At 39.4% G+C, this 24,316-nt stretch overlaps 1 protein-coding gene across 2 annotated transcripts in view; it reads right to left on the reverse strand.

The window, feature by feature from the left end:
• BACE2 (beta-secretase 2) overlaps nt 1–24,316 on the reverse strand; it is a 55,709-nt gene that overhangs the window by 2,398 nt on the left and 28,995 nt on the right. The window contains exons 4-9 of one of the 2 annotated variants that reach the window (XM_075033673.1): nt 22,941–23,069; nt 21,583–21,717; nt 18,256–18,357; nt 14,588–14,737; nt 13,236–13,404; nt 5,008–6,654 (exon numbers count right to left, since the gene is read on the reverse strand). In XM_075033673.1, coding sequence (XP_074889774.1) covers nt 6,401–6,654; nt 13,236–13,404; nt 14,588–14,737; nt 18,256–18,357; nt 21,583–21,717; nt 22,941–23,069 — 939 coding nt within the window. In that variant the 3' untranslated portion in view covers nt 5,008–6,400. Of the gene's footprint in view, nt 1–5,007; nt 6,655–13,235; nt 13,405–14,587; nt 14,738–18,255; nt 18,358–21,582; nt 21,718–22,940; nt 23,070–24,316 lie in introns of those variants that run through there. The other variant, XM_075033674.1, reaches the window with a different exon arrangement.

A 24,316-nucleotide genomic window follows, 5' to 3' on the forward strand; every position in this document is an offset into this window, starting at 1 on the left:
AAATCGGGTGAAGAAATGCCTCTACAAGATGGAATCATTTCCTTAAAGGTGAAATCCTTTCCACGCTTCCTAAATAACTATCAAGTAACAGCTGATGTAGTGTTAAAATCTTAAAAGATTTCTGCATCTCCATACAAAATTTTCAATAAAAAATGTGAACTGCCTGTTTCAGATAAATCTTATTTAAACACTCAACCTTGTACAGTTTATGCACACACATAGTATTGGCTAGCAAAGCAATTTTTTCCAGGACATATTGCAGTAATCCATGCCTTGGTGCTATCAAGAAATTGTCAGTTGTCTTTTCAGTACCACTTCAACATGACTTTCTTGAGTCCATTTTTTCCACCCAGAATTTTCCAAGGGACAGCTATATTGTGAAGATGGCCATTTAAACATTCAGCTATGTAATTCCTCTCTAACAACACAGGAATAAACATACCCTTCGCAGATTTGACAAAGCTCTGTGAAAATTCCCTCTTTAAAGAGGGATGTGATGAGAAGATGGTTACAAACAATGTAGTTTATTCAAGTATTTTGCCTAAGTACACATCGCTGTAAAATCAGAGCAGGCCGAGTTGCTCAACTGAAAAAAGCAGAAGTGTCGCAGTCAGCAAAAAGACCCAACAGACAGTAATGGTCCACTACAGCTGGTGGTAGGACAAAAAAATGGCAAGGCCTTCAAGGAAGCGGCTGTCATCTGCTTAAGGAATGGCACTAACCCTCACAGCTCCTTGTGGTCCTCCTCTCCACCCCTCTATTTCATAAGGACAGAGAAAAAGGAGAATGTACAGGACCAGTGAGGGAGACCAAGCGGTTAAGTATTTATTTCCAAGTGGGAAGTAAAAGAGGTCTAGGAAACGTAGTAAAATGCACAAAGGAGTTCTTTGCACACAGACAAATTCAGGGACCACTGACGCAGATGAAGTTTTGGCTCTATTTCTCCTAATACTAATGCAAGTATTTTTAAGCTAGAGTTAATTTCTAAAGCCTTACAAACTACTTTAAGACAGGTCTGTGAATGGTCACCGAGAAAAACATATCTTTTGTTAGAAGGCTGAATTTCAGATATAGAGGTCTTCAGCTTTTAGGAACTATTTTTGGGGGGGGAATAAGGGGACCAGAAGACAATCAGAAAAATCAGAAGATTTACAGCCAGTGAGTTAGTAGCACAGCAGCTATACTAAAATACATTGATTTTAAGTGATTATCATCAGTTAAAAAAAAAAGAACACTTATTAAGGGCTAATTCCTTTTAAATGCTGAAAATTACCTTCTGCATTTTACTTTTTGGCTAGCTGAAAAGAAATTCTGTATGTGCCTTCGTAGTCTAATCTAAAATTCCCAGTATTTCAAAAACTACCAGACTACAAAGATCCAGCGAAAGCCTAGATACAATGAAAAGGGGGGAAAAAAAAGCAAACACAAAACATTCTTACATTACTACTGTACAGTCAGCGATGTCAACATGTTTTAAAATAATCTGTTTTGTTGCTTACAAACAGATTATTGCTAGGGCTGAGACATATCACTATGAGCTTTGTTATATGGAGTGGGGAATATTCAGTAACTGGCCAATGATTCTACTTAAAGACGATCGTGCCCCTTACTCACCTGTGAGTGCATGATTCCCAGTAGCAGCAACAGGCACCTTAAAGAGTACACTGGCTTTCAAAACATTCAGACAAGTGAACCCGTACCAAAGAAGCCAGGTTAACTAATAATGTTACACTTACAGCAGCTTGTCAGCAACTGCAGTTGCTATCCTGTTCTGCTCTAGCAAGGAGCCTCAGCCTTGATTTGGAAGCCTGGTAGAAGACTCAATTATTTAGCATCTCCACATTTCACACCATCAGCCAGCTGCAGCTCACCATAGCCCCTCTGTCAGTTAGTGCAAGTCGTAGCAGTGGCTTTTGTGGTACGGATCCATCTCATCCAGGGGTTCGGCTGAAACCAACAGTTACATTTCAGATAATGTTCCTGAGGAGCCATTACCAGGACTCTGGATTACTCACAAGCCTGGCCTAACATCTAATTAGGCCCCAGAAGCCAGAAAATCTGACTGGCTCAGAAGATTGCTCTTATCCCATTACCAATCTCTTTTCACTTCTCTGAACAGCAGCAAGAACTTCATCAGCCAGAAATGAACAATTTATCAATCAGAGCATAAAGTTTGACAGGAACTAATGTCTTGGTAAATTGTACAGACCTTTCTTAAAAGGATCAATCCGTTATGCTCTTAAAATTTTTAATGAAGTTAAGGGTAGTTTACTTCTTTCTCTTCCCATAATTTCCTTTACTTTCACCTCCATAGGTCATTGTACCAGCCCCCCTCATTACTCAGCTCATATTACTACTTATATATGTGAGGCTCATGTCTGAGATCAGGTTATGACAGCTAACCAACCTAGTTGTTGGAAACGTCTACAGAAATCAAAGCAGCTTTCAGTAGCACAATCATTCTGGAATATCAGAAAATTTAAGGACCACTCTCTCTCTGAAAACATGCTGTCTTAAGCAAGTCTCATAAACCTTTTCATACTTAAAAGGAAAAGGTTAGTATACAAATGGCTCATCCTTCAGTGAAACATAGCCAGTTGATACACAGCAAGTAACTGGGTAGAATACCCATAAGTTGACTTTAGCTGATGAAGAGTTGACTGTTGTTAAGCAACTGATATGTTAACAAGAGATACCAAAACCAATAGCTCTGTGAATACCACTAGTAAACCTGCACAGCATCAAAACTGCGAACTGGAATGGTACACTGCCTTGATATATTGCATTTAGGTTGATCCAACATACAAATCCTAAATACAAGCTCTTTCACCTTAAAACCAGAACAATCCCCTCTACCTAACTTCTTTTACAGAACCTGAATAAAAGGCTTATTAAAATTCTTCACCTACTTTCTTCAGTGTTTAAATTGAGCCAAAAAGCCCATGATAATATTTCTAAAACTTGTGAAGGCAGTGGGATAGAACTAACATATTCCCATGCCTGAACTCAGGTTTAACTACTTGAGCTCAAATCACACATCTTCAAATCCCTAATGATTGCACTGATAGCATCAATTATCTAAAAGGCCGCATCCAATGAAACATGGCTTTCTGACATTTTCATGGTACATGATACTACATTCACATTAGAACGCTGGTTCTGCAAGAAATATTGATATGTGTAGGAATGCTTTGCAGTGCTGTGATTTGGAGCATCCTGTCTTCCATAATAAATAGAGACTATTTTCCAGCACCGTCTTTACTCAAAGCTTTGTTTTTTCACCCCTTTTTTTAAGCTATGGTTAATCTTATCTCTGAAGTTAGTTAACAGGAGCATAAAATACCTCACAGCACTCTCCTTTAAAAAAAAAAAAAAAAAAAAAAAAAGGCAGGGAAAGAGATCACCAGTAAGACACACTTGGTTACACTGTAGTCTGTCACTGTATTTCATCTTTCATAGAAAAATGCTCAAGAGCATTATTTTTCTTAATGTGCTGTAGGCTAAAAATGAACCCTCAAGGGTTTCTATTGCTCTTCTCGTTGCCAGAGCAACAAAGCAATACTCACCTGAATATCTGCCAGTGTAAGTATCAATTTACAAGCTCAGATGAAGTTTGTGCTGCTAGCAGATGTCGCTAACAGCATTTTTACAATAAGCCAAATTTTAGTGGCAAAGGATGCCATGAAAACTCAAGAATATATTACTATTTCATTTGTGCTACTTGATTATTGCTCCTATAATTCAAGTGTTTCTATTAAAATGTCTTGACCAACGACATTCAAAGTGAAAGGGTAAAACTGAAAGGCTTTTATATGAAATCTAGCACACTAAAAAGACTTCATTAAGCAACTCAGAAGAAATCTCACTTGTCATTACAAAGCATACTAGGAACCTTTCCCAATAAATTCCTTCCTAAAACTCTTTGTGGTAAGGAGATAGGAGAGGCTGGGGAGAGGGAAGCAGCTAAGAAACATTTTAAGAGCGTACAAGCATTATTACTTTCTGAATTGGAAAAAGGGCTCATTGTTTACCACTGTATCAATCCAAACATTCACACTGTGTTTCTGATTGAAACAGGTGACAGAAGCATTACTTATATTACCATACTGTAGAAGAAGGAATACAACTCTGAAATTATTTGTTCTGTGTAAAACAAAACCCAGGAGGATGATATGGAACCAAATCACAGAATTGGAAACATCACTAACTTTTCAGAGCAAAGTATATTGCTTTAAGAAAAACTCAAGAGAACAACTTCTTGTTATAACGTGTACTAAAAATTCTAATTATAAGACATTAAGAAAGAGATGTATGGATAATAGAATATGGAGAAAACACCTAAGCTCTATAGTTTCTTACATTCTTTATAATTCACCATTTTTCTCCTCTTAAAAACTAAGAGGCAGAGGAAGAAGGAGGCAAACTCAAAATTTCCTCCTATTTCCAACTCCTAATTCCAAGAGAAATAATTTTCAGACGTTGGATCACAACACCAATTATTTTACTCTATTCACCCAAGCAATCTGAAAGTGCAAGAGTTAAAAAGGAAAGAAAACCACAGGCACTTCCAGTTATGAAGAGAAATACGCAAGTTAGTTTAAAAAAAACAACAGTGCTTTATTTTCACACACATTACGTGCACCTCTGTAAAAGCACCATTCCTGAAAAAGAGAAATCTTTGCTTATTCCATGCAGAGTCAAATGCAGAGGCAGTGTGAATCAGAAAGCTATATGAAGGGATTATAGACAGAAAATTTTCTAGGCAAGGGATTGGGAGATTCAGAGCTAAGCTTCCTTTTTTTTCTCCTTGTTTCCCACACAGGCATGCAAACCATTCTGCTATCAAAATGCAAAGGAATTTTTTTTTCCTTTTTTTTTTTTTTTTTTTTAAGAAGAAAACCCAGATAACTAATAGTTATCACCGGACTCCTCAACCTTGCATTGTTTATCTTTCAAACCCACTACGCCAGTGTTACAGAAAAGCTATGGAGGTCCTGCAATGCTCGCTGACTAGATACAAGAAAAATTGTCTTATCTGCAAAGAAAATACCGTGTTCTGTCCTCAGCATTAAGATCTGCACTTGCACAATGGAGGTCTGGTCAAATATATTCTTCCCTGCTCTCTCCCACTATTGTTTTCAATCTCACCACATATTTGTTTTCAGCCGGTCAGTACACACACTTTTCATTTGATTGACACACCAGTGAAGCTAAACTAAACACCTCCAACTGCTGTTCAAGTTGAAAAACAAGCCAGCATTAAGACTTTCACTTCACAGTCTGTCCATGAAGACAGATACTTTTCCCTTGAACTTCTAGGTTGCTGAGCTCAGCCAAAAAAAAAAGGTTGTCTTTCTTATTTTGTTGTTTCCTTTTTGTTACACGCTCACTAGAAATACCAAAAGACACGGCAGAACACAGATCTTAGCTTTATCATCTGTCCATGCATATGCAGACCAGCCTTTTCTACATATCAGTCATCCTCAACTCAAAAAAACCCAACAAACACCACAAACCCCCACATTAGGGGGGGAACTGAAAGGCTTTTTTTGATGCACTGAAGTGGAAAGTCATGAAGTATTCATTTTTATAAAATCCACTACTTTGAAGCCAAGGCATTGCATTTGGTTGTATGGAGTGTCTTGTGCTTCAAGACCAGTTCTGAACCACACACTTACCAGCAGTAGCATCCTTGTAAATTAAGAGAGGTAGTCTTGTTTTACACTAAGGCTGAACAAGTTTGTTTCTCAGTTTTCGCCTCCTCAACTATTTTGTAACAACACTCAGGAAGGGTGACCCTCTCAAGTGGCAGCAGTGATCTTGAGGAAAAAAACCCATAAACCAACATTTCTTCTTGACCTCACTTGCTTTTCTCTGCTGCTTAAGTCTGACCTTTCTCCCTCCCCCACACCATAAGCACAGTTTCAAAATGAATTGATGTAAACAGAAAGCAGTATTCATTTAATGAAAATAATAAGAAAGATTATTAAGTTTTTTCTCTTTTTCTACAGTCAGGGCTCGATTAGTTAGAAAATACTGACAGCTTCTTTTTTTGTGAAAGAGGGATGGACACTTTTGTTCAGACAGTGGAAGAACATCATGGTGTGTTTTTTTCTTTTTTCTTTTTTTTTTTTAAAGAAGGTACTATTGAGAGCATAAAGGCTCATTGTACTGCAGTAGCAAATCCATTACCGTAGCACTTAAGAGGTGGTTAACAGTGCTTTGGTTCAGAATCAGTGTTAGAAAATAAAGCTTAAAAAGTTATGATGCAGGATATTTGGCGGGATTTCAACAGCAATTTGTAAGGAATGTAGAAAGGACTGAGGCATTGGCTTCTTCCCCTTGGCAAAGTACTTTGTTCTTCATTCTGTTTAAGTCCCAGGTTTCACGATCAAGTTTCTCATTTCCATCGATGACGCACTAAGGAGGATTCGTCATTGACCACGTCATTGTCGGTGTAACGATGCTGACACCGTGGTGGAATAAGCAGCAGGATGATCAGTACAAGGAGGATAATTGCACACAGGCTCATGAGAGCATAGGAGGCAATCCACAACACTGGTTCATGGAAAGAAACACTAGAAACACAGTTGCTTGCAACATCTGCTGTTGTGAAAGGGCCTTCAATCTCAGATACTGGAGAGCCATCAACTTCTGAGAAATTACGAAAAGAAAAACATTAAGTCTATAGACATCATTTAAAAGTAAGTAACAAAAGATCTAGCCTAAATACCTATATATCCCTTTCCCTCCATCATCATACATCTCAGCATACTCATGCTTTTTTGTATTTCTCGTTGCAATAAAAATGCTAGTATCCCATGTTTATAAAATGGGAATCTGAAGCATAAGGAGACCATGACACTCCCACATCTACACAGGCTGTCAATGAGAGAACTGACATTTAAATCAGGTCTCCCACAGCCCAAGCCACTGGATCACCTTTTCTCTCTTGGACTAACCTTTCAGAAATGTCAATTTAACAGAGCTTAAAAATCCTACAACACCTACACTGGAGTAGGTCAGGGCCTGGGCAGTTTTTGTTTGTTTCTGGCATTCACAACAACTGGAAGAGTACCTCAGATGATGCTTACATCTTCTGTGTTTGCTATCTTCCAGGGTCTTAGGCAGCAGCATGCAGGTACACTAGCTTCACAGATATCTTAAAGGATTGTATCCTAAACACAAGGTGCGGGGTGGAAAGCAGCACACATACTCTTGTGACTGGAGGTGAAAATCCAGAAGGAAGGGAAGGCAAGACGGGAGAGCTGGATGACAGCTCTCCAGAAAAGGGGAATAGTGGAGAGGAAGGTCAATGACAGGACCACGGAGCTGGGACATGAACGAGCAGTGCTGTTGGGCAGGGAGGGAGAAGCTAACGAAGCAGTTTGGAAAATGGAGATGACAAAGCTAAGGCAAGAAGCATGAAGGGGTGCCTCGGCAACTTCATTTTCGAACAGCCATCCATCTCAGTAACATCACAGACTGTGTGACTTGTTTCATTACCATCACAAACCCCTACTTGTTAAACCAGTATTTGCTAAAAAGGGTTATGCTGCCCATGGTTGTCACAGTAACCGTGGCAAGCACAGCAAAGTTCCCCTGAGTTGTGGACAGGGCTACATGTATTGTAAAGGCAGAGTAAGTGAGTTGCCTAGGGCAACAAAATATTCAGAGCATTTCATATCTGCAGGTGCGTGGCCAGGGAAGGATGGATACCTTTTAGCTTGCTTGGGGCAACTAGGAGCCTGCAGTTAGTACTGTCTGTGCATTTTAACAAGTCTTCCAAACAGCTGTATTTCAATTCTCTAGTCAGATACTTCAAGACACATTTGTGTCTTTCTTATAAAGGCCTCAGTTTTAACCTTCCTGCTTTATTTCTTGTTCATTTCATACACAGACAGACTCTTGCCAAATTGTAAGTGATCCTGCCTACTGAAAACAGTATCTCTTATTTACACACATCTTAGACACAACTCCTGAAAGCGTGTTTAAAGAGATTAGCATAAAATACCCTTTGGAAGGAAGAGGGGAGCCTGGGTTTTGGAAAGGCAGGAAGGTGGCCTTTAAGGTTCTTTGTGGAGAAACAAATGCAGAATAGGTGGGCTGCTTTATCTACAATTTATTGGGAGAGATTTTAGTTGATATTCAGTTCCTGGCCTCCCAATACCTCATATTATTTTAAGGTTTAAGTCTCATTAGACTTAATTCAACTTAATTGCAGGCTGTTGCTGAAAGAGACAGTCCTGCTCTCCCTCACTGCCTCTTTTGTATTGGTGCTAGTGACTGGCAGCCTGCAAGGAGAGTCAGGGCAACTCTCCGATCTGATGGAAAACCAACCTGTCATAACAAACAAAATGCTGAAACGAGGAATTTTCTGCAGGATCACTCAACTGAACCAACCCCTTTTCCAGCTGTGAGTGTAGGAAGACTCCTTTAGCAGCAAAAGGCTGTTAGACTGGGTGAAAGCTGAGGCTGTACCCACAAGCACCCTAACACTGGTGAATACCAAACACGGACTCTTCCAACTCATCAGATGGTAATAAACTGGCCTGTGCACCCTGTATCGTCAGCATATCTTTGCCAAGACACTGCTGTTACATAGGTATATGGCAAGGCAGCTGCACAGTAGCAGACATACTTGTAAAAGACTATCTAGAAGGTCTGTGGCAGAATCTGTTTTGTTCCGAGTCCGATTATTGAACTTTGTCTACCATGCAATTGTTTCTTCTGGACATTTCACCCCCTCACACGAGTTCATCTGTCTCCGTGAAGTCCTGCAGCAAAACCAAACTAAACCACTTTTAATACTAATGTGAAATTCAAGGCATAAGTATTACTACTCAGGAGCTTAGTATTTTGAAGAAGTGGGGAAAAAAAAGCAGGACAATTTTCTACCTTGGAGATAGCTTTGAAAATAAACAGTCCCTAATTAGTCATTATTTGGCTTGAGTACATAATTAAGCCTATTAAAAAAGGCAATACAAAACTGTTGCCATAGTGGCTGACATTTTAAATTAAATTTTGAGAATGCCTGATAGCAGCACAGCCTCTGCTTTCTTCCCTCCAAAAAGGAAAGATTTCCCTCACTCTCTTCCACCCCCAAAGAAACTGAGGGGACATCAAAAGAGGAGAAATTTGCCTAAATTGTTCAAACAAGCCATTAACATAAACTAACAGTCACACACACTTAGCATATTACACATTAGCTGAATTAGGATATTTTGGCATATTTTATTAGAACATCTGGTGGTAGCTACCTACAATAAATTCTTGACCTTGAATAGATGGGATTTTCTTCAGTATTGACGATTACAAAACAAAAATGGCACCTCTGGAAAAATGCTATTTTATAACATTTGTGTAGAACTCAAACACGCTCTCACTCACTCACCATCTTGGGTGGTTTGGAAAGGAAACAAAATTGAAGTTTGATCAAATTTATCATAAAATTGTAAAGTGCTGTGTCGTGGTTTAACCCCAGCCAGCAACTAAGCACCCTGCAGCCGCTTGCTCACTCCTCCTCCCTCCCACTGGGATGGGGACGAGAATTGAAAAAAAGTAAAACTCGTGGGTTGAGATAAGAACAGTTTAATAACTAAAATAAAATACTAATACTAATACTAATACTACTACTAATAATAGTAATGGAAAGGAATATAACAAAAAAATCCCACCCAAAACAACCACCCAAGAAAAGACAAGTGATGCACAATGCAGTTGGTCACGACCTGCTGACCGATGCCTGAGCAGCGGTCCACCCCTCCTGGCCAACTCCCCCAGTTCATATACTGGGCATGACGTCCTATGGTATGGAATATCCCTTTGGCTAGTTCAGGTCAGCTGTCCTGCCCATGCTCCCTCTCAGCTTCTTGTGCACCTGCGTGCTGGCAGAGCATGGGAAACTGAAAAATCCTTAACTTAGGATAAGAGCTACTTAGCAACAACTAAAACATTAGTGTTTTATCAACATTATTCTCACACTAAGTCCAAAACACACTGTACCAGCTACTACGAAGAAAATTAACTCTATCCCAGCTGACACCAGGACATGCTGCTTGGAAGGGGCCCCTGGAAGTCACCTAGTCCAGCATCCTACTCAGAGCGGCACTGTCACCATCAATAGATCAGGTCAGCTGTAGCTTTATCCAGACAGGTCTTGTAAAACCCTGAGGATGGAGACCCCATGATCCCTCTGGGCAGCCTGTTTCAGTGCCATACCACACTCCTGGTGAAGAAGAAATTCCTCATGTCCAACGTGAACCTTCCTGAATGTACCTGGTGGATGTTACCCTTTGTTATGTAGTTACACTTGCACTCACCCTTGGCTTGCATTCAACTTTAGGCCCACCGTAATCCCCAGTTCTTTTTCCACAGCGCTGCTGTTCAGCTGGTCCCTTCCCAGACTGTACCCACGCATGGTGTTTTTCTGCTCGAGGTGCAGAACTTTGCACTTCTGTTCACTGAAACTCTTGAGGTTTCTGCTGTCCAGTACTCCAGGTTACCAAGGTCCTTCTGGACTGAAGCTCTGCTATTCATCATGCCATCCATTCTCTCGAGTTTAGTGCCCACAAATTTGGGTGCATTCTGTCTCATCACAGTTTAGTGTAGACGTAATTTATGATTACAGTGCTTGGTGCATTTCTTCCCTAAAAAATACCCAAGTCTTGCTCCTAGGATCTTGTCACTTACTACAAAAATACTAGGGGAGTAATTCTGCTCAATACCATGGTACCATTAGGTTGCTTCACTAATACTAACTAGTTGATCTGAACATCTTGTCTCAAGAAGGGACCTGATCCAAAACCTTTCCTAGTCATCCTGTAAACAGTAGGTTATCCCTGAAATTATCAACAGGCAACTTGAAACAATTTGAAATTAGTAACAGGCTGAAGAAGTCTTAAAGGCTTTCACATACTGAGGAAAAAGCAAATTTCTTTTCATGCTACAATGGAATAGCTTCCTGCAGCCATCTATCTAACTATCCTCACTCTTGGTACATCCTGGAGAATGAAAATGGTGCAAGGAGTATTGTGGGATAAACCAGTTCTCATCTCTAGCCAAGTCTGAATAGAAACTTGGGAGTTCAATGAAGTAAGGCTTTTAGTCCCGTTCTCCTCATTTTTGTATTCAGCACATACCCATTTAACATTTTATAAAAACATGGGCTTAAATTTAGTGTTAACACTCTATTGTAAACAAGAAAGCATAGGTCATTGCAAAGCCACACCAAATGGTCTTTTATATTTCTCTATTTCTGAAGATCTATGCCACCAGTAATTCAATTTAATTTATACCCATGAACACCCTAAAAAGCTCCAAATAAATTACATTAATACAGTTGCTATGGAGGACATGGCTGGCCTCCACAGGAAGCCAGTTAGGCAGCTTAATCCCTCACATTGCACTGACTGCTAACCACTCACAGTTGTGGTTTTCTGATGAAAGTAGTGTTAAATATGGAAACCACAAGCTGTGAAGAAGTGAATTCAGAATAACTGGCACATCCAGCAAAACGTCATCTACCCCGTGTGAGCAGAGTCTGACAAATCAGTATATCTTGTCTCAGTCAGTGGCTTGTATCATCTGATCTCTCAAGAAGCTAAGTTCCCACGATGCTAGCTTAGACGTATGTATGAAACATGGACAAAGAAACAAGGAGGAAATGCCTTCTAGCACCAGCTGGGTATCATCATGTGTTCAAGCTCATGCAAATTCAGATTTCATTTCTCTTCAGCAAGCTCAGTTCCTCTCTAGACACGGCTGGCAGAACTACATGAAGTGGCCAAACTCAATGCTTCTATGTAGCAATATTAACATTAAGGTGTTATCATGGTTCCCTGACTCTTTTTCTCGACAAAGACGTGTCCTCAAAGCAGTTCTTACAAGCACCAGCTGGCTTGTGTCCCCTGCTCACCACATGTCGGTCAATATGTTCTGTCAAAGTGCCCCCGCCCCTCTCCATTCACGGCTGCAGCATGGCAGGGACAGGAGGCAGCTCTACGCTTGCTGAAATTGCAGTCAGGAAGCACAAGGAAGAATGAAAGGCAGGAAAACCTGGTCTGCAGTATTTGTCTAGTTACACTCTCCTTCCAGATGCATTCAAAATGTGTCTTTCATCACTGCCTGGTACCTCACAGAGGTCTTCATTAAGCAACCCACATCAATATCCAGATTTTCTTTCGTAGCAAGCTCAAAGATGACAATTTTGAACCCATTAACAATGGGGAGATTCAAAAAAAAAAAGCTTTTAAAATGCCCTGGAGCTACAACTCAGCTAGCTAGTCTCTCCCTCAATTACCTAGTCGCATTAAGCACTCAAGTACTTACTGCCTTTACCCTCTCTAACATAAAACTGGGGATTAAATAAGCACTGTCCGTCACAGTCCTTTTCTCATGCAAATCTCAGATGATACAATATTTTTCAGGGCATAGACCACTTCTGTTTGGGACAGAGACTTGCATAGGAGTGCACATTCTTTCCCTCCTCTCTCACTTGTATGTTCTTGCGGTGCCAAAGCAATGTCTCATCAACAAGGGGAGGAAACCCCAAAACTTTTGTTTTTAGCTACTTGTGGTGAGACAGGAGAAATCATGAAAAAGCAAGAAAGGTAACCAGCACTGTAAAATCAGCCAAAAATTATGAGCTTTTCCACATTTTCTCAGCAGCTAATTAAAAAATTAACGGCTGTCTACTTACACTGAGAACACTATTTGTTTAGAACCAACACAAACACCACAAGTCTTAATTTGAGTCCCATTTTCACCTTAGCTCTTTCTTTGAGTATTTCTGAGAGGCTGAAAAGGCACAATTTACATGAAAAGCGCTAGTAAGGTACTTAACTGCACACTGCAAAAGTTAGTTGAAGAATTCATTTAGAACAGAAACTACATAAAAATGAAGCTGCATTAAAAACAGGGACTCGTCTCATGTAACTGTTGGGGAAACTGCACACACAGACAGATGTCTCAGAAAGAAGATCTCCTCTCAGAGGAAGAATGCAGCTAAGATACCCACAGCTGAGGCTGATTTACTTCATGCCAAAGACTGCTGCATGCAATACAGCTTTCTTTTTTCTCCCCTTGAAATCTGAATAGCTTGGGATTGCTCAAAAATATACCCTTCGCACTTCATGAGTAACCATGCTTTTCCCCATCAGGTAAGTGGTAAAGGTGTTTCTGTGAGAGAGCAGGTGTTTCCTCACTCACCAAGTCCTGAACAATATTTCTCTTACCTGCACACGGACTCACTGCAAAGCCCACTCTCCTCTGGGCTCTGTCAAATATTACATAGAAACCTTCCATGACTGTAGCACCAATAACTAGCGCATTTGTGGAGGAAGAGATGCCAAATCGGTAGCACTGTAAATTCTCTCCTATTCCAAGAATGGGTTGAATATAAAGCTATGGGGGAAAAAAAAAAAAAGCCAGAGTGTAAGAAGCAACACTACACAGTACTTAGAAGTTCAGATCTTTTGATTTTTGTATTCAAGCACTCAAACTCCACTGGAAATAGAGAATGAATAGGGGCAAACAGATTTCTGTACATGATTTAAAACTGGTCAAAGCTTACATGCAGGTAAGAGGTGAAGCTCTTGGATTCTAAGCTTAAATTTGAACACAGTCAGTCACTATGTGAAGGTCAACAGCAAATTCATGAGAACCACTTTTTATTGTATTTTCCATAAGGGAAGGATAGCTGAGAAAGAACTTGGGATATGAACTTAAATTAGAGAATAATTTTATTATTTAAAAAATTATCAGGATGGAATTGATTCAGATAGCATTCAGTGTCAGCTTCAAGGCTCTAGTTTCATAAATTCAAGTCACATTTTACCCCTTGTCTCCTCAGGGAAGATGAAAGATTGCCAAGCTACATGATCAATACAGAGAAAGCTTACCATTAGGCTTTACTATATTTCAAGTTAAAATGTACTTAATAGGTTCATTCTCCCCTTTGCTCTTGACCATCCCCTGAGGTAGAAGACTGTATTAGTAATGCTAGAGGATACTAGCCTGTATTGCAACCTATACTGGGAGGGGAAGCCAGAAAGGAAAAATAAAAGTGGCACATTATATTCTAAAAGCTTGGATGGAATATTAATAAAAGATAAACCAACCAAGTTACAGAAACTGGTGAAGAGATCACATGGCTCATTGCCAAGAGTGACATATTCAGAAGAAGTGCTTCAACTCAGAATGCCACGAAAAATAAATCAATTTGCTTCCCAAAACAAGAAGGTCAAAATGAGCAGAGACATTCTGTATTGACATCTGATGTGGTTAAAGCTTGTGAAAAACAAAACAAAAACTTGCCTATTTTTCCTGACAATTTGAAAAAACCATTCCCAACTGAGATTACACTCAGAGGGAAACTGTGTTCTTCTTTTTTTTGGTTTTAGGTTTGACAAGTTTGCTATTTTCCCCATTTAAAATTTGATTTTTTAAATTTCATTTTAAAGAATTTCCTTTGCAGGCAATAAGCCAGTTCTCTATTACTGCTACAAATAGCTCCTATTTTTTAAAAGCATGTGCTTTATAATAGTAAAAATAAATGCATAACTGAATAAACAAAGAAGGTTGAGACCTGTGGTAGGATAGAGATCCGAAACGACCGACTGGAGTTTTCATCCCTCAGGTAAATGGAGAGTTTGGGAAATAAGGACCAGGGTCTTTCAGTTTTATCCCAGCATGCAAGCTGTGAACCAGTCCAGAAACCAGAAGAGAATTCTTGTATCTATTAAAAAAAGGAAAGTGATACATACAGATTACATGCATTTTGATAGATTTTTTGTAAATGGTCACTGCCACTGTTCAATACTTCTTCCATTCCCATGGAGAAATTCAAACACGAACACAAGTCTGACAAAGAGCTTTTTCTTTAAGGATCAAAGCAAAAACCCAACACACAATTGAGGTGCATCATAACCCATTATGGCTTGGAAGAAGGGGAAAGAGGCAAAAGCAAGTTTAGCTTCCCTTCCCTCCCCATTTGTATTTCATTACTTTTACTTCTGCAATGAACCTATATGACTTCCCTGAGCAATCAGTAACACAAAGAGGCAAAGCATCAACGGGCTTTTACTACTTACCTACCTCTTCTCTGAACAGCTCCGACCAAATGCCAATGTTTTGAAGCAGCAGACATTTTTTTAAAAACACAAACCAAAATACAAACCACATGAATATGTAATGGAGTCATCTCCCTTCCTCACATACTTATAGCTTCTTACTCAACTTTAGGGTTTTGAAGCCAAGGGCTAAGCCAAAATCTCCTGTCATCTAAGGAAATCAAGGTCTGCTACAGTCAATGGAAAGAAATATGTCCCTCTGTCTCTTTTGCTGCCCTGCCACTCACTACCAATACAACTTGACACGCTTTTGAAATAAGGTTGATAAACAGTACTTTTTCATATATCCAGGGCACTAACAAAACAAAAAGAAAACCCCTACAGAGCTTGTTTGCCTGAGACAAACATCTTCTCTAATGTTCATGCTCCCCAAAGCTGATCTGCTGCCAGATCAGAGGAAAAACCTTCCTTATTTGAGTGCATTACTTTGTGCTGTTTCTTATTCCCACGTGAAGCAACATCCAAGAGAATATCTTGTTCTGACACCACACAGCCAAAGCCTGCCTTTTGACTGAAGAAGAAAGATGGAATCCAGCCTCTCCCCTCCCCTCATTTGTATTTAGCTTTGATATTGATTATTTTGCAAACATCAGCTTATACTTTAGTTATCAGGCATTTTACAGGTGACAGGTATTCACCCCATCCCACATACCTGCCAATGAAATATTTGTTAGGGCTGCACAGTATTAGAGACATAATACTTCCAGGTGCTCATCTCTGTTCTTGGGCCAACAAGTGTGCATTCATGTAAATACACAATGAGACTTACCGTCACAAACAGACTGCTTTTACCCTTAACTCTCAATGCACGCTTAAGTACATCTCTTGGCATGGGACAGAACGCTCTGCCCCTCACAGCTAAGTCCCAGGCCAGAGCTGCTGAAAAATATAGTTCTCCTCTCTTTCCATTTTCTCTTGGGAAGCAGAGCTTGTGATCTGAGAAAAACTGCAAGATAGCACCCAAACTGGACAGACCAAGTCTATAAAGTGCTCTATTTTAAGTGCCTACTTTCATTTCCCAGAAGGACTGCTTATTACATTGCATTTCTTTGCCTTACTTCTGTATGCTGAAGAACTGCACTGGGGGGACTTGGCTGTATGATACCTAAAAGGTTATTAAAATAAAGATTTTAGGTTTATTTGGGCCTTCCTTTCTTCAACATATTAAGTTCGCATCATATTAATGCTGTGAGTAGATACGCTGTTCTGACTTCAGCTCAGCGAGGTGTAATAGCTGCCACTCCTCTGTGGTTCATCTCTGTCCTTCTGCCAAAACCACCACCTTCAGGCCTGCCAACATCAAACTGCATCTATAGCTGCTCCCTAAAAGACTTCAGTCCAAATAAGTAAGATTTAAAAAACGATCTGCACCACTAAAGAGCATAAAGCTCACAGCCTTGGTTTTTAATGGAGCTGAATAAAGGAACGCTTCACATGCAGTTATCCCAGCGCACCTGTTGGAGCAATAACATTTTGCTGGGAAGTTCATAACAAGCTGCTAGGAGCTGGAACTTGTTAACCTGGTTCACCTGTAGTCAGAGAAGTACGTCTGACTACAGCAGATGCTTTTATGTTTCAGTGGTACATAGGCTGCCAGAAGCCCATAGCGCTACAAGTAGGGATGTGATGCCATGGTACAATTGCTGAATATAGCCATTTTCCTGACATTACTTCTACACAGCTGGAATCTGATCCTTACATCTTGTGACTACTTTCTTATTTAATAGACTATCTCCTTTGTTTAGAGTGGTAAAAGTAATTTTTGGTGTGTGTGGAGGGAAAGGGGTACAGCAGCAAGGTCCTGGAAATTAAAAAGAAACCCTAAAAAAGAAGAGTTAGTTTATGCGTTTTTAATAGGAAGAACAAAAACCATTATGCCGAGTGAGTGGTTCCCCTCTAATACCTTATCAATCAGTTGACTATTTACGTGTCATGTGAAAGGCCCTAGTTCAAACGTCCTGACCAACGTCAGGGAGGAGTGTGGACTGCTGTGACCCAGTTCCCAGGAGGACGCCCTATCCCAGGGTGCCGTTACGAGAACTCTTGGGTAGGCTTCTTTCAAATCCCCCCGCATCGACTGAAATTGTTCCAGTCAATACTTAAGTGCTTTGCAAAGAGAAGAACTTTTTAACCAGGGAAGCTGAGCTACATAAGGTAACTGGTACACATTTATTTCAGATATTGGACACCTGCAGGCAGTGAAGAATGCTTCATGCCAAATCTCTGCTCTCAATCGGGTAGGAAAAGGATCTCAATCTTGAATTATAAGCATACAGGCAAATACGCTGTCTTTTTGGCACCCAGCCAACAGTCCTGTTACTGTATTTCCTGTGATATGCAACTACTGCTGCTGTCTGATTGTGAATCCATGACAAAAATATTAAAATTGTTCACATTGAAATATCTGGGATTTATTCTTCATCTTTAACCTTCTTGGCGCTGTTCACTGTATTCAGCCAAAATTTATGAATACTTTTTATTAACTAGAAAATGCTGCTTCAGTTACTCTACACTCAGAGAAATCCGGCACCCTCATGTCCTGCTTCTAAAGCCCACTCTATTTTCAAAGAAAGATTTTTTAAACATAAATAATTCAATAATGAAAGTCAAAAGCAGCTTTATTGATATGAATAATCCTAATGAATGGCATCTGTTTTATACAACAATAAGCATTATACTTGGAAAGGAACTGCTTGCAGTAGCAGGTTTTTCTACTTTATAAACACTCTGTTTTGAATGAAAGGACTGATTTTTGCACTCTTAGTACTTTGATCAGAGCAACAGGGATTATGTCCATATTTCTGAAATGCTTAGAACAAAATATTCTCTCTCTGTGCTATTTCTGATACATTTCCATACACACACTTCTTGTCTGTACTTGGACCCCCTGTTTTCCCTCCTCCCTTTCCCTTTTCAGCTAATGCTTTCCCTTTTCTGTTTCCATCAAAGATTATCAGTCATTTCTCACTTATTAACAGGAGCAGTCCAGGAAAGATTCTGCTCCCCTCAGGTTAAACCCCTATGACTTACAAGGTAGATAGCAAAGATGACACTCCTTTCAAAGATCATGCGATCATTTAATAGGAATTTAACATTTTGAGCAGATTTAATGACATTAGCTTACCAGGGATGTGCGAGCTATTGCTTGCACAACAACACTGAAGACTTTCTGGGGCAGTCGGAGGAGCGTGGTTCCGCTGTCTACTATCGCTTTATCAGCATTATACTAGGGAGGGGGAAAAAAGGAGAAAAGTTACACACTGCAGTTAATGTAATGCAACTTCCACTGTTTCATAACAATGACAAAGCTGTTCCTTTTGGGTAGCTGTCTGCCCAAGCCTGCATGTCATACCTGTCAGCAGCTCTCTCTAGTTGATAGCTTGAATTCAAATAGAAGTCTGAGAGCAAAAGCAGGATACGGTCAGCCTAGACACAAGACTGTGTTTATCTGCACCATTCAGGAAATTACTGAGTGTCACCACAGCTGGTGCAAATGGCTAAACCACCGTAAAAAGAAGTAAAGCCTGGGCCCTCTCAGAGGTGTGAGCTAATCCACTTTACCTCCCGTATGCTTTGGGCAAAAACACTCTCATGGTCAGTACAGACAGATACTAAGCATGCTGATGTAGCTTACACATATGTCCAAGCCCTGAATCAAGGTCTCTGCTGTCACGGAAGCAACTCACTCTAGTTTAAACACAATACAGCAGCCTACTTTTAATGGCTGGTGTATCTTATTTAAGAATAGTCAGGGAACATCGGGCCTCATTACATATAGTATTTGGTACTGGTTCAAGAGTACAAATGCCAAATGCCACACCTTTCTCTCTTGACTGCTGAAAACCACTAAAACACAGACAAAAACAAGTACAAAAACCCTTGAAATGTCAATCTTGCTACCTCAAAATCTGCACTCAAAAAACCTAAGCAAACATTTCTCTTCATTATTAAAACCCCAGCCCTCAGATTAAGAGATTTCAGCAAACTTCAGATACCAGAAACAAGGAATAACTATTTTAAAAGGTATGTCTTCTTTTCATGAACTCCTTAAAAACTATGATTAAATGGAGGGGGAGGGGAGGCAAGTAGCAGTGGCAGCTGTTTGCATTAACTACTTTCATTACCAGCTTAGGCAGCAGGATCGATATAACTGAACACTGACAAGTTTATAGCATAATCATAAGACACAAGGTAATACACAGCATAAGCTTTTTAGGAAGAGGTCAAACAGCAAGCGAATTTAAAATAGATTGGTTTAGATGTTATCAAGTCACATGGAATATCTTCAGCGCAGTGACAAAAATAAAACCCACCAAAAAGTAAAAAAGTAACTCTGACTTAGTTATTTTCTTTTTGAAAGAAGAGCTGCTATAGGCTGCCAAGCAGAGCTGAAAGAAAAGCAAACAGGAAACCATTTATGATACACTCTGAAATGCTTCTGAAGAGTGGAGAGAAATATCAAGGCATTGCGGAGTCCATTTTAACTGTGACAGTACCACAAATATGCAATCACCAGCATCCTGGAAAGACACCTTTGGAAAAAAGTAGGTAGGAGGCACAGCCAAGAGGGTCAACCGCTAAAATAAACCCATGCAAAACGCCTCAAGTAGCAGGATCGCTTGGCTAGGGACTAAGCACCTGGATTTTCATGCTGCGTACAGCGTACTTGGCAGCGGCAGCGACTTGCCTTCTTAGTCTTCCTGGTTAATACTTAACAGCGCACCCTATGCAGAGTGCACTGCTGGCAGCTCAGTACTTCTCTCAGCCCTGGTCTGCCAGGCTCAAGGCCACAGCTGCAGTGTAACACTGGACAGATTCCCAGCATTGAAGCGAGGGGACTACTTTTCCCTGGCAAGGAAAGGAGTAGTCTCTGGTGATGGTTACAAAAAATGTTCCGTTTCCTAGAAAACAACTAAGAGGAGAGAGGGCAAATAGTTCGTCATCCTATACAGCGAATTATGCATGCTCTGCAAGCCCCTAACTAGCCAAACTTTAATCATACTAGCTCTAATTTACTGTTCTTCCTCTAATTTTTTTTGTGGGAAGATCTCCTTTGGTCAAGAAAGGAATCATGCCTTCTGTAACAGTGACTAGCATACTACGCTAATACGTACAATGTGAAAGCAAACTCTGGCTCAGAAAAGAGCGACAATAACAGGAAACTTTCGTAACACTCCTAGATTTTTAAGTGAGTTGTTTTCTGGAAACAGCATGTATTAAACCATTAGCACAAGGGCTCCTCTTCAAAAACATGTTGACTGTTTTTTAAGGCAAGAAAGAAAAGCGAGCACAAACATTTATGTCAAAGGACCAGTGGTTTTGCTTTCCTAACTCTATAGTAGAGAGAGGCATTTAAATAGACCTTGTTTTGCTTATTAAGTTGAAAGACGATATGACTCATTTTAAATATCTTATATGGCAATATGATTTCCATATTTTGTATGGATATATAATATTTATGCACATATAAGATTTCTATCATGAATTTCACTTCATTTGTATGTACTATAAAAATTTTAGAATTATCGTGTCCCAATGATTTCCAACTAAGAGAACAAGCATGAGATAAAATTAAGATGTCTAATGAAAACAGGGCATGAAAATTATAGAACTAAAATCAAAACGTGAACAGCAACAAGCAGCAGGAAGGAACAAATAAAACACACACATACACACATATCCTCCAGAAAAAAAAAGAAACAGCTTTGGAATAAAAATTGCAACAACGCAGTCTCATTAGACTGATCCAGAGATAGCAGAACATTATTCCTAACAAAAACAGAAAACATATCCATCAGGAATAATAACTGGCAATGCTGAGGCAAGCAAAAGGGGATTACAAAAATAAAAATAAAAATAAAAATTAAAAAAAGGAGGCATAGGATGAGATACTTTGGGAAGAACCCCAGGATGACACCTGCCCACTGCCATAATGAATTACATGCTTAGACATCTCCACAGGGGTCAATCCAAAAGCTTCCCTTCTCTTTGTTTGACCAGAATTGCTTTAAACCCCTTTGCTTTGGTTTTACTGTGTAACAGAAAACCATAAACTGTAGTTGTTTAAAGGCTGTTGTCCCCTTGAATCAATGCACTATCTTCAGTGTTTAGACACTTTGTTACAACTGAAACTAGTCAAGGGGCTGAGCCCTTCCAAACCACAGCAGCCTTATTTTCAGTGGACTGTTCACTTAACAATTGTAGCTTAGTACCTAATTTACTGAAAATACTGTCAATGACTTAAAAGTCCTATTTGAAACAATGTTAGCATGCTTGATGTACACACTGCATTTCACATGGCTTGATCATTTCTTTTCAAAGTTACCATGCAGCCTTAATTCTCAGAGGAGACTGCAATAAACATCTGCTTGCAGAGACAAAACTGATCAATTAAGTGTTTTTCTTAACCAAACTTGCATTTATATAGACAGAAACACATAATCACAGATACCTCTCTGCAGTCCAATTGGAGGTTCTGTCCTCCGACCTCCAGTTTGAGAATTTCAACCTGGTAATACCACTCTTCTTTGATTGGTGTGTACCAAATATCACCCTTGTACAGACTTGGTTCAATTCCACCCAGAACCTAAGGGAAAGGAGAAAGGAATTCACAAACTTTTAAATCCTGGATGTTTAGTTTTGGGGCAAGTACAGGAAAAAAGGGAAAGATTTAATTGTGATACACGGGGCATCAAAATTTTAATTTAGCACCATTTGTAAGGTTTTTACTGACAAGTTCTTTGTCAATAATAAAGCAGTACAAAACATCTAGACATTAGATAGATCGTGCTTCTCTCAAACAGAATTCCCATATTGGGCCAAATTGCCAGCATCTTCATCTACAAGCTCACACTGATTCTCTCGTGAAAGCTCTACTGTTTAAAATCAAAACAGTATCTTCAGTGGTTTAATCTAGGCAATGTATAAAAATGGGACAGAATATTAAACTTGCACATCATAAATTCACTTTATCAGATCAGAAAAGCCTTAATACTGTTTGAGAACATTTCATTTTTCTTACACACATCCAAAATGGAATATGACCACCCTATCATTGCTATCACTTTTAGCTTCCATCAAAACTTATGTTGAAGCTGACTGGGAGCATACTAGACCATCAGACTTTGAACTGAACTAACATAAGCGAGTTCTCTCTTGGGCTTCATCTGTCTCAAGTGTGTTAACATTTACAGTGTGTGAATTCACAGCAAAATAACTATTTGTGATCAACTCCTGTGCTGATACGCTTATTTCAGCATAATTTGGGAACAGCCATTCCAGCTCCTGATTCCAGATAAATAATGGCCAATTCTTGGTCCCACTAAAACTGATGGAAAGATTTTCCAGAGTAACAACAAGCAGAAGATCTGGTCTTGAGATTTTTTTCTTTAATATGTTGTCTACAACGAAGGAAAAGAGCCTCAATTCCTCTCCCCCTTTTCACATCATGTAAAAAAAATTACTGTAGCATTTTGATGAGACTGACCAAGCTTAGCAGCTGAGTAAGGGACTACTCAGTTTGAGAAAGGTAGCAGAATCTGCCCTGAGGAAACACCACAATATTTATGTTTTTCTTTATTAAAATGAAACTTGAAATGCAGAAGTTTACTCAAACTTGAGAGAGCAAAAAAAGAATGGAGAATGAAAATAGACACTTGAGTTTTGCCTAAGTGCTTAACTTTTCCTTAAAAAAATATAAAACATTTCATATATTTAAACACTAAATTTGGAAGAAGTAGCGTAGTCATAGAAAAGAGGGAGAGAGATTAACAAAGATACATCTTCCCTCTCAGATTGACAGATACCCACAAGACTACCTCCGTTGGTACCACTTCCAGAGACGGGCAGTCCAGCACCACACATCTGCAAGGAGAAAATGTTGGGGATCTTTGCCTGCCTCACGAGAGAATCAAAGAATGTCTCCACAGAACTTGAAGGCTTGAAGGTGTTGAAAAACAAAACAAAAAACAAAAGAATTGCAGAAGCATTCATTAAAAAGTTTCTTTGCAGAAATGAGCAAATCATTCAAACAAGACCACTTTTCACAAGTAAATTGAATTTCTGACAACCAAGTGATGAAAATTCTAGATACAATGTCATTAAAAAACCCAACATCTGTCATTTTTCGGTTTCTGTTGTTTTTAAAACATTTTTACTCTTGACCATTGTCATAGAAATCCCTAAAGCACGAGAGTATTTTTCAATTGCAGTTTTCAAACTCAAATACTAGTTTCACTTTCAGGCAGAAACTCTCCCTGACGCTTTCTGTTTGGAAACAGCTTTGGGTTATTAGAACAGAGAAATGTAACTTGCCCTTTGCACCTTTCCACGGTTAAAAGGCAGAATTTTAAAGTGAGGATTTTCAGGTTTTAAAGATAGTTTAATTCTAATGAACTTTGAATTCGGTGACCCTTATTTCCTCTACTTTCTTTTAAAGAACTTCATTTCCAAGCATACTTACTTCAGCTGATTACTGTCCTACAGGTTCTTTCCTACACTGCATGTCATGCTCTCCTTTGCAGTTGGAGTACTGCAATTTCATTGTAATTCAGATTTCTGTGCAGCTACATCTCATGACAGGCAGAGACCCTAGCTAGCTTGTGAGGTGCTCTTACTACACAAAGCACAGAGCAGCCTCAGAAGCCAACAACACTTAAGTCTTTGGAAGAGGGGAAAAATAAATGCCCTGAATACACTATTTGCCCAAACCAGAGTTTGAGAAGCAGCTCTTCTCTGTCTGTCTGTTGACAGTGTATGACAGCAAGTACGGCAAAAGTCAATACAACGATCACATAACTCTTGAATAAAGCATTTTAATTCCAGAGTTGGCAGGCAGTATCATTTGTTCTAACAGGATATATCTCAGTTTGTGAATTTCTCAGACAGTTATGTGTAGGTTGAAAACGATGACTGTGTAGTATTCCAATCACGTTTTCAGTTTTAGATTATAAGGTTATAAATTTTAGACTATAAATTTTAGGTTTTAATTTAAACTTCTACCTGAATTTCCTACCTCCACAAGAACGGGATGTGCTTGGTTCTATGTTCATGAAAGCATCGTAGCTAATATTTGTTCTGAAATCATCCATATATGCCCTCCTTCTCAACTTTTTACTTGATGAATGCAGAATGTCTTAGAAAGAACTTTGCCAAGTAAGTCCACCAGTCCATCTACAAGTCTTGAA

This window comes from Buteo buteo, chromosome 8 (assembly GCF_964188355.1).
Source record: "Buteo buteo chromosome 8, bButBut1.hap1.1, whole genome shotgun sequence".
Lineage (NCBI taxonomy): Eukaryota > Metazoa > Chordata > Aves > Accipitriformes > Accipitridae > Buteo > Buteo buteo.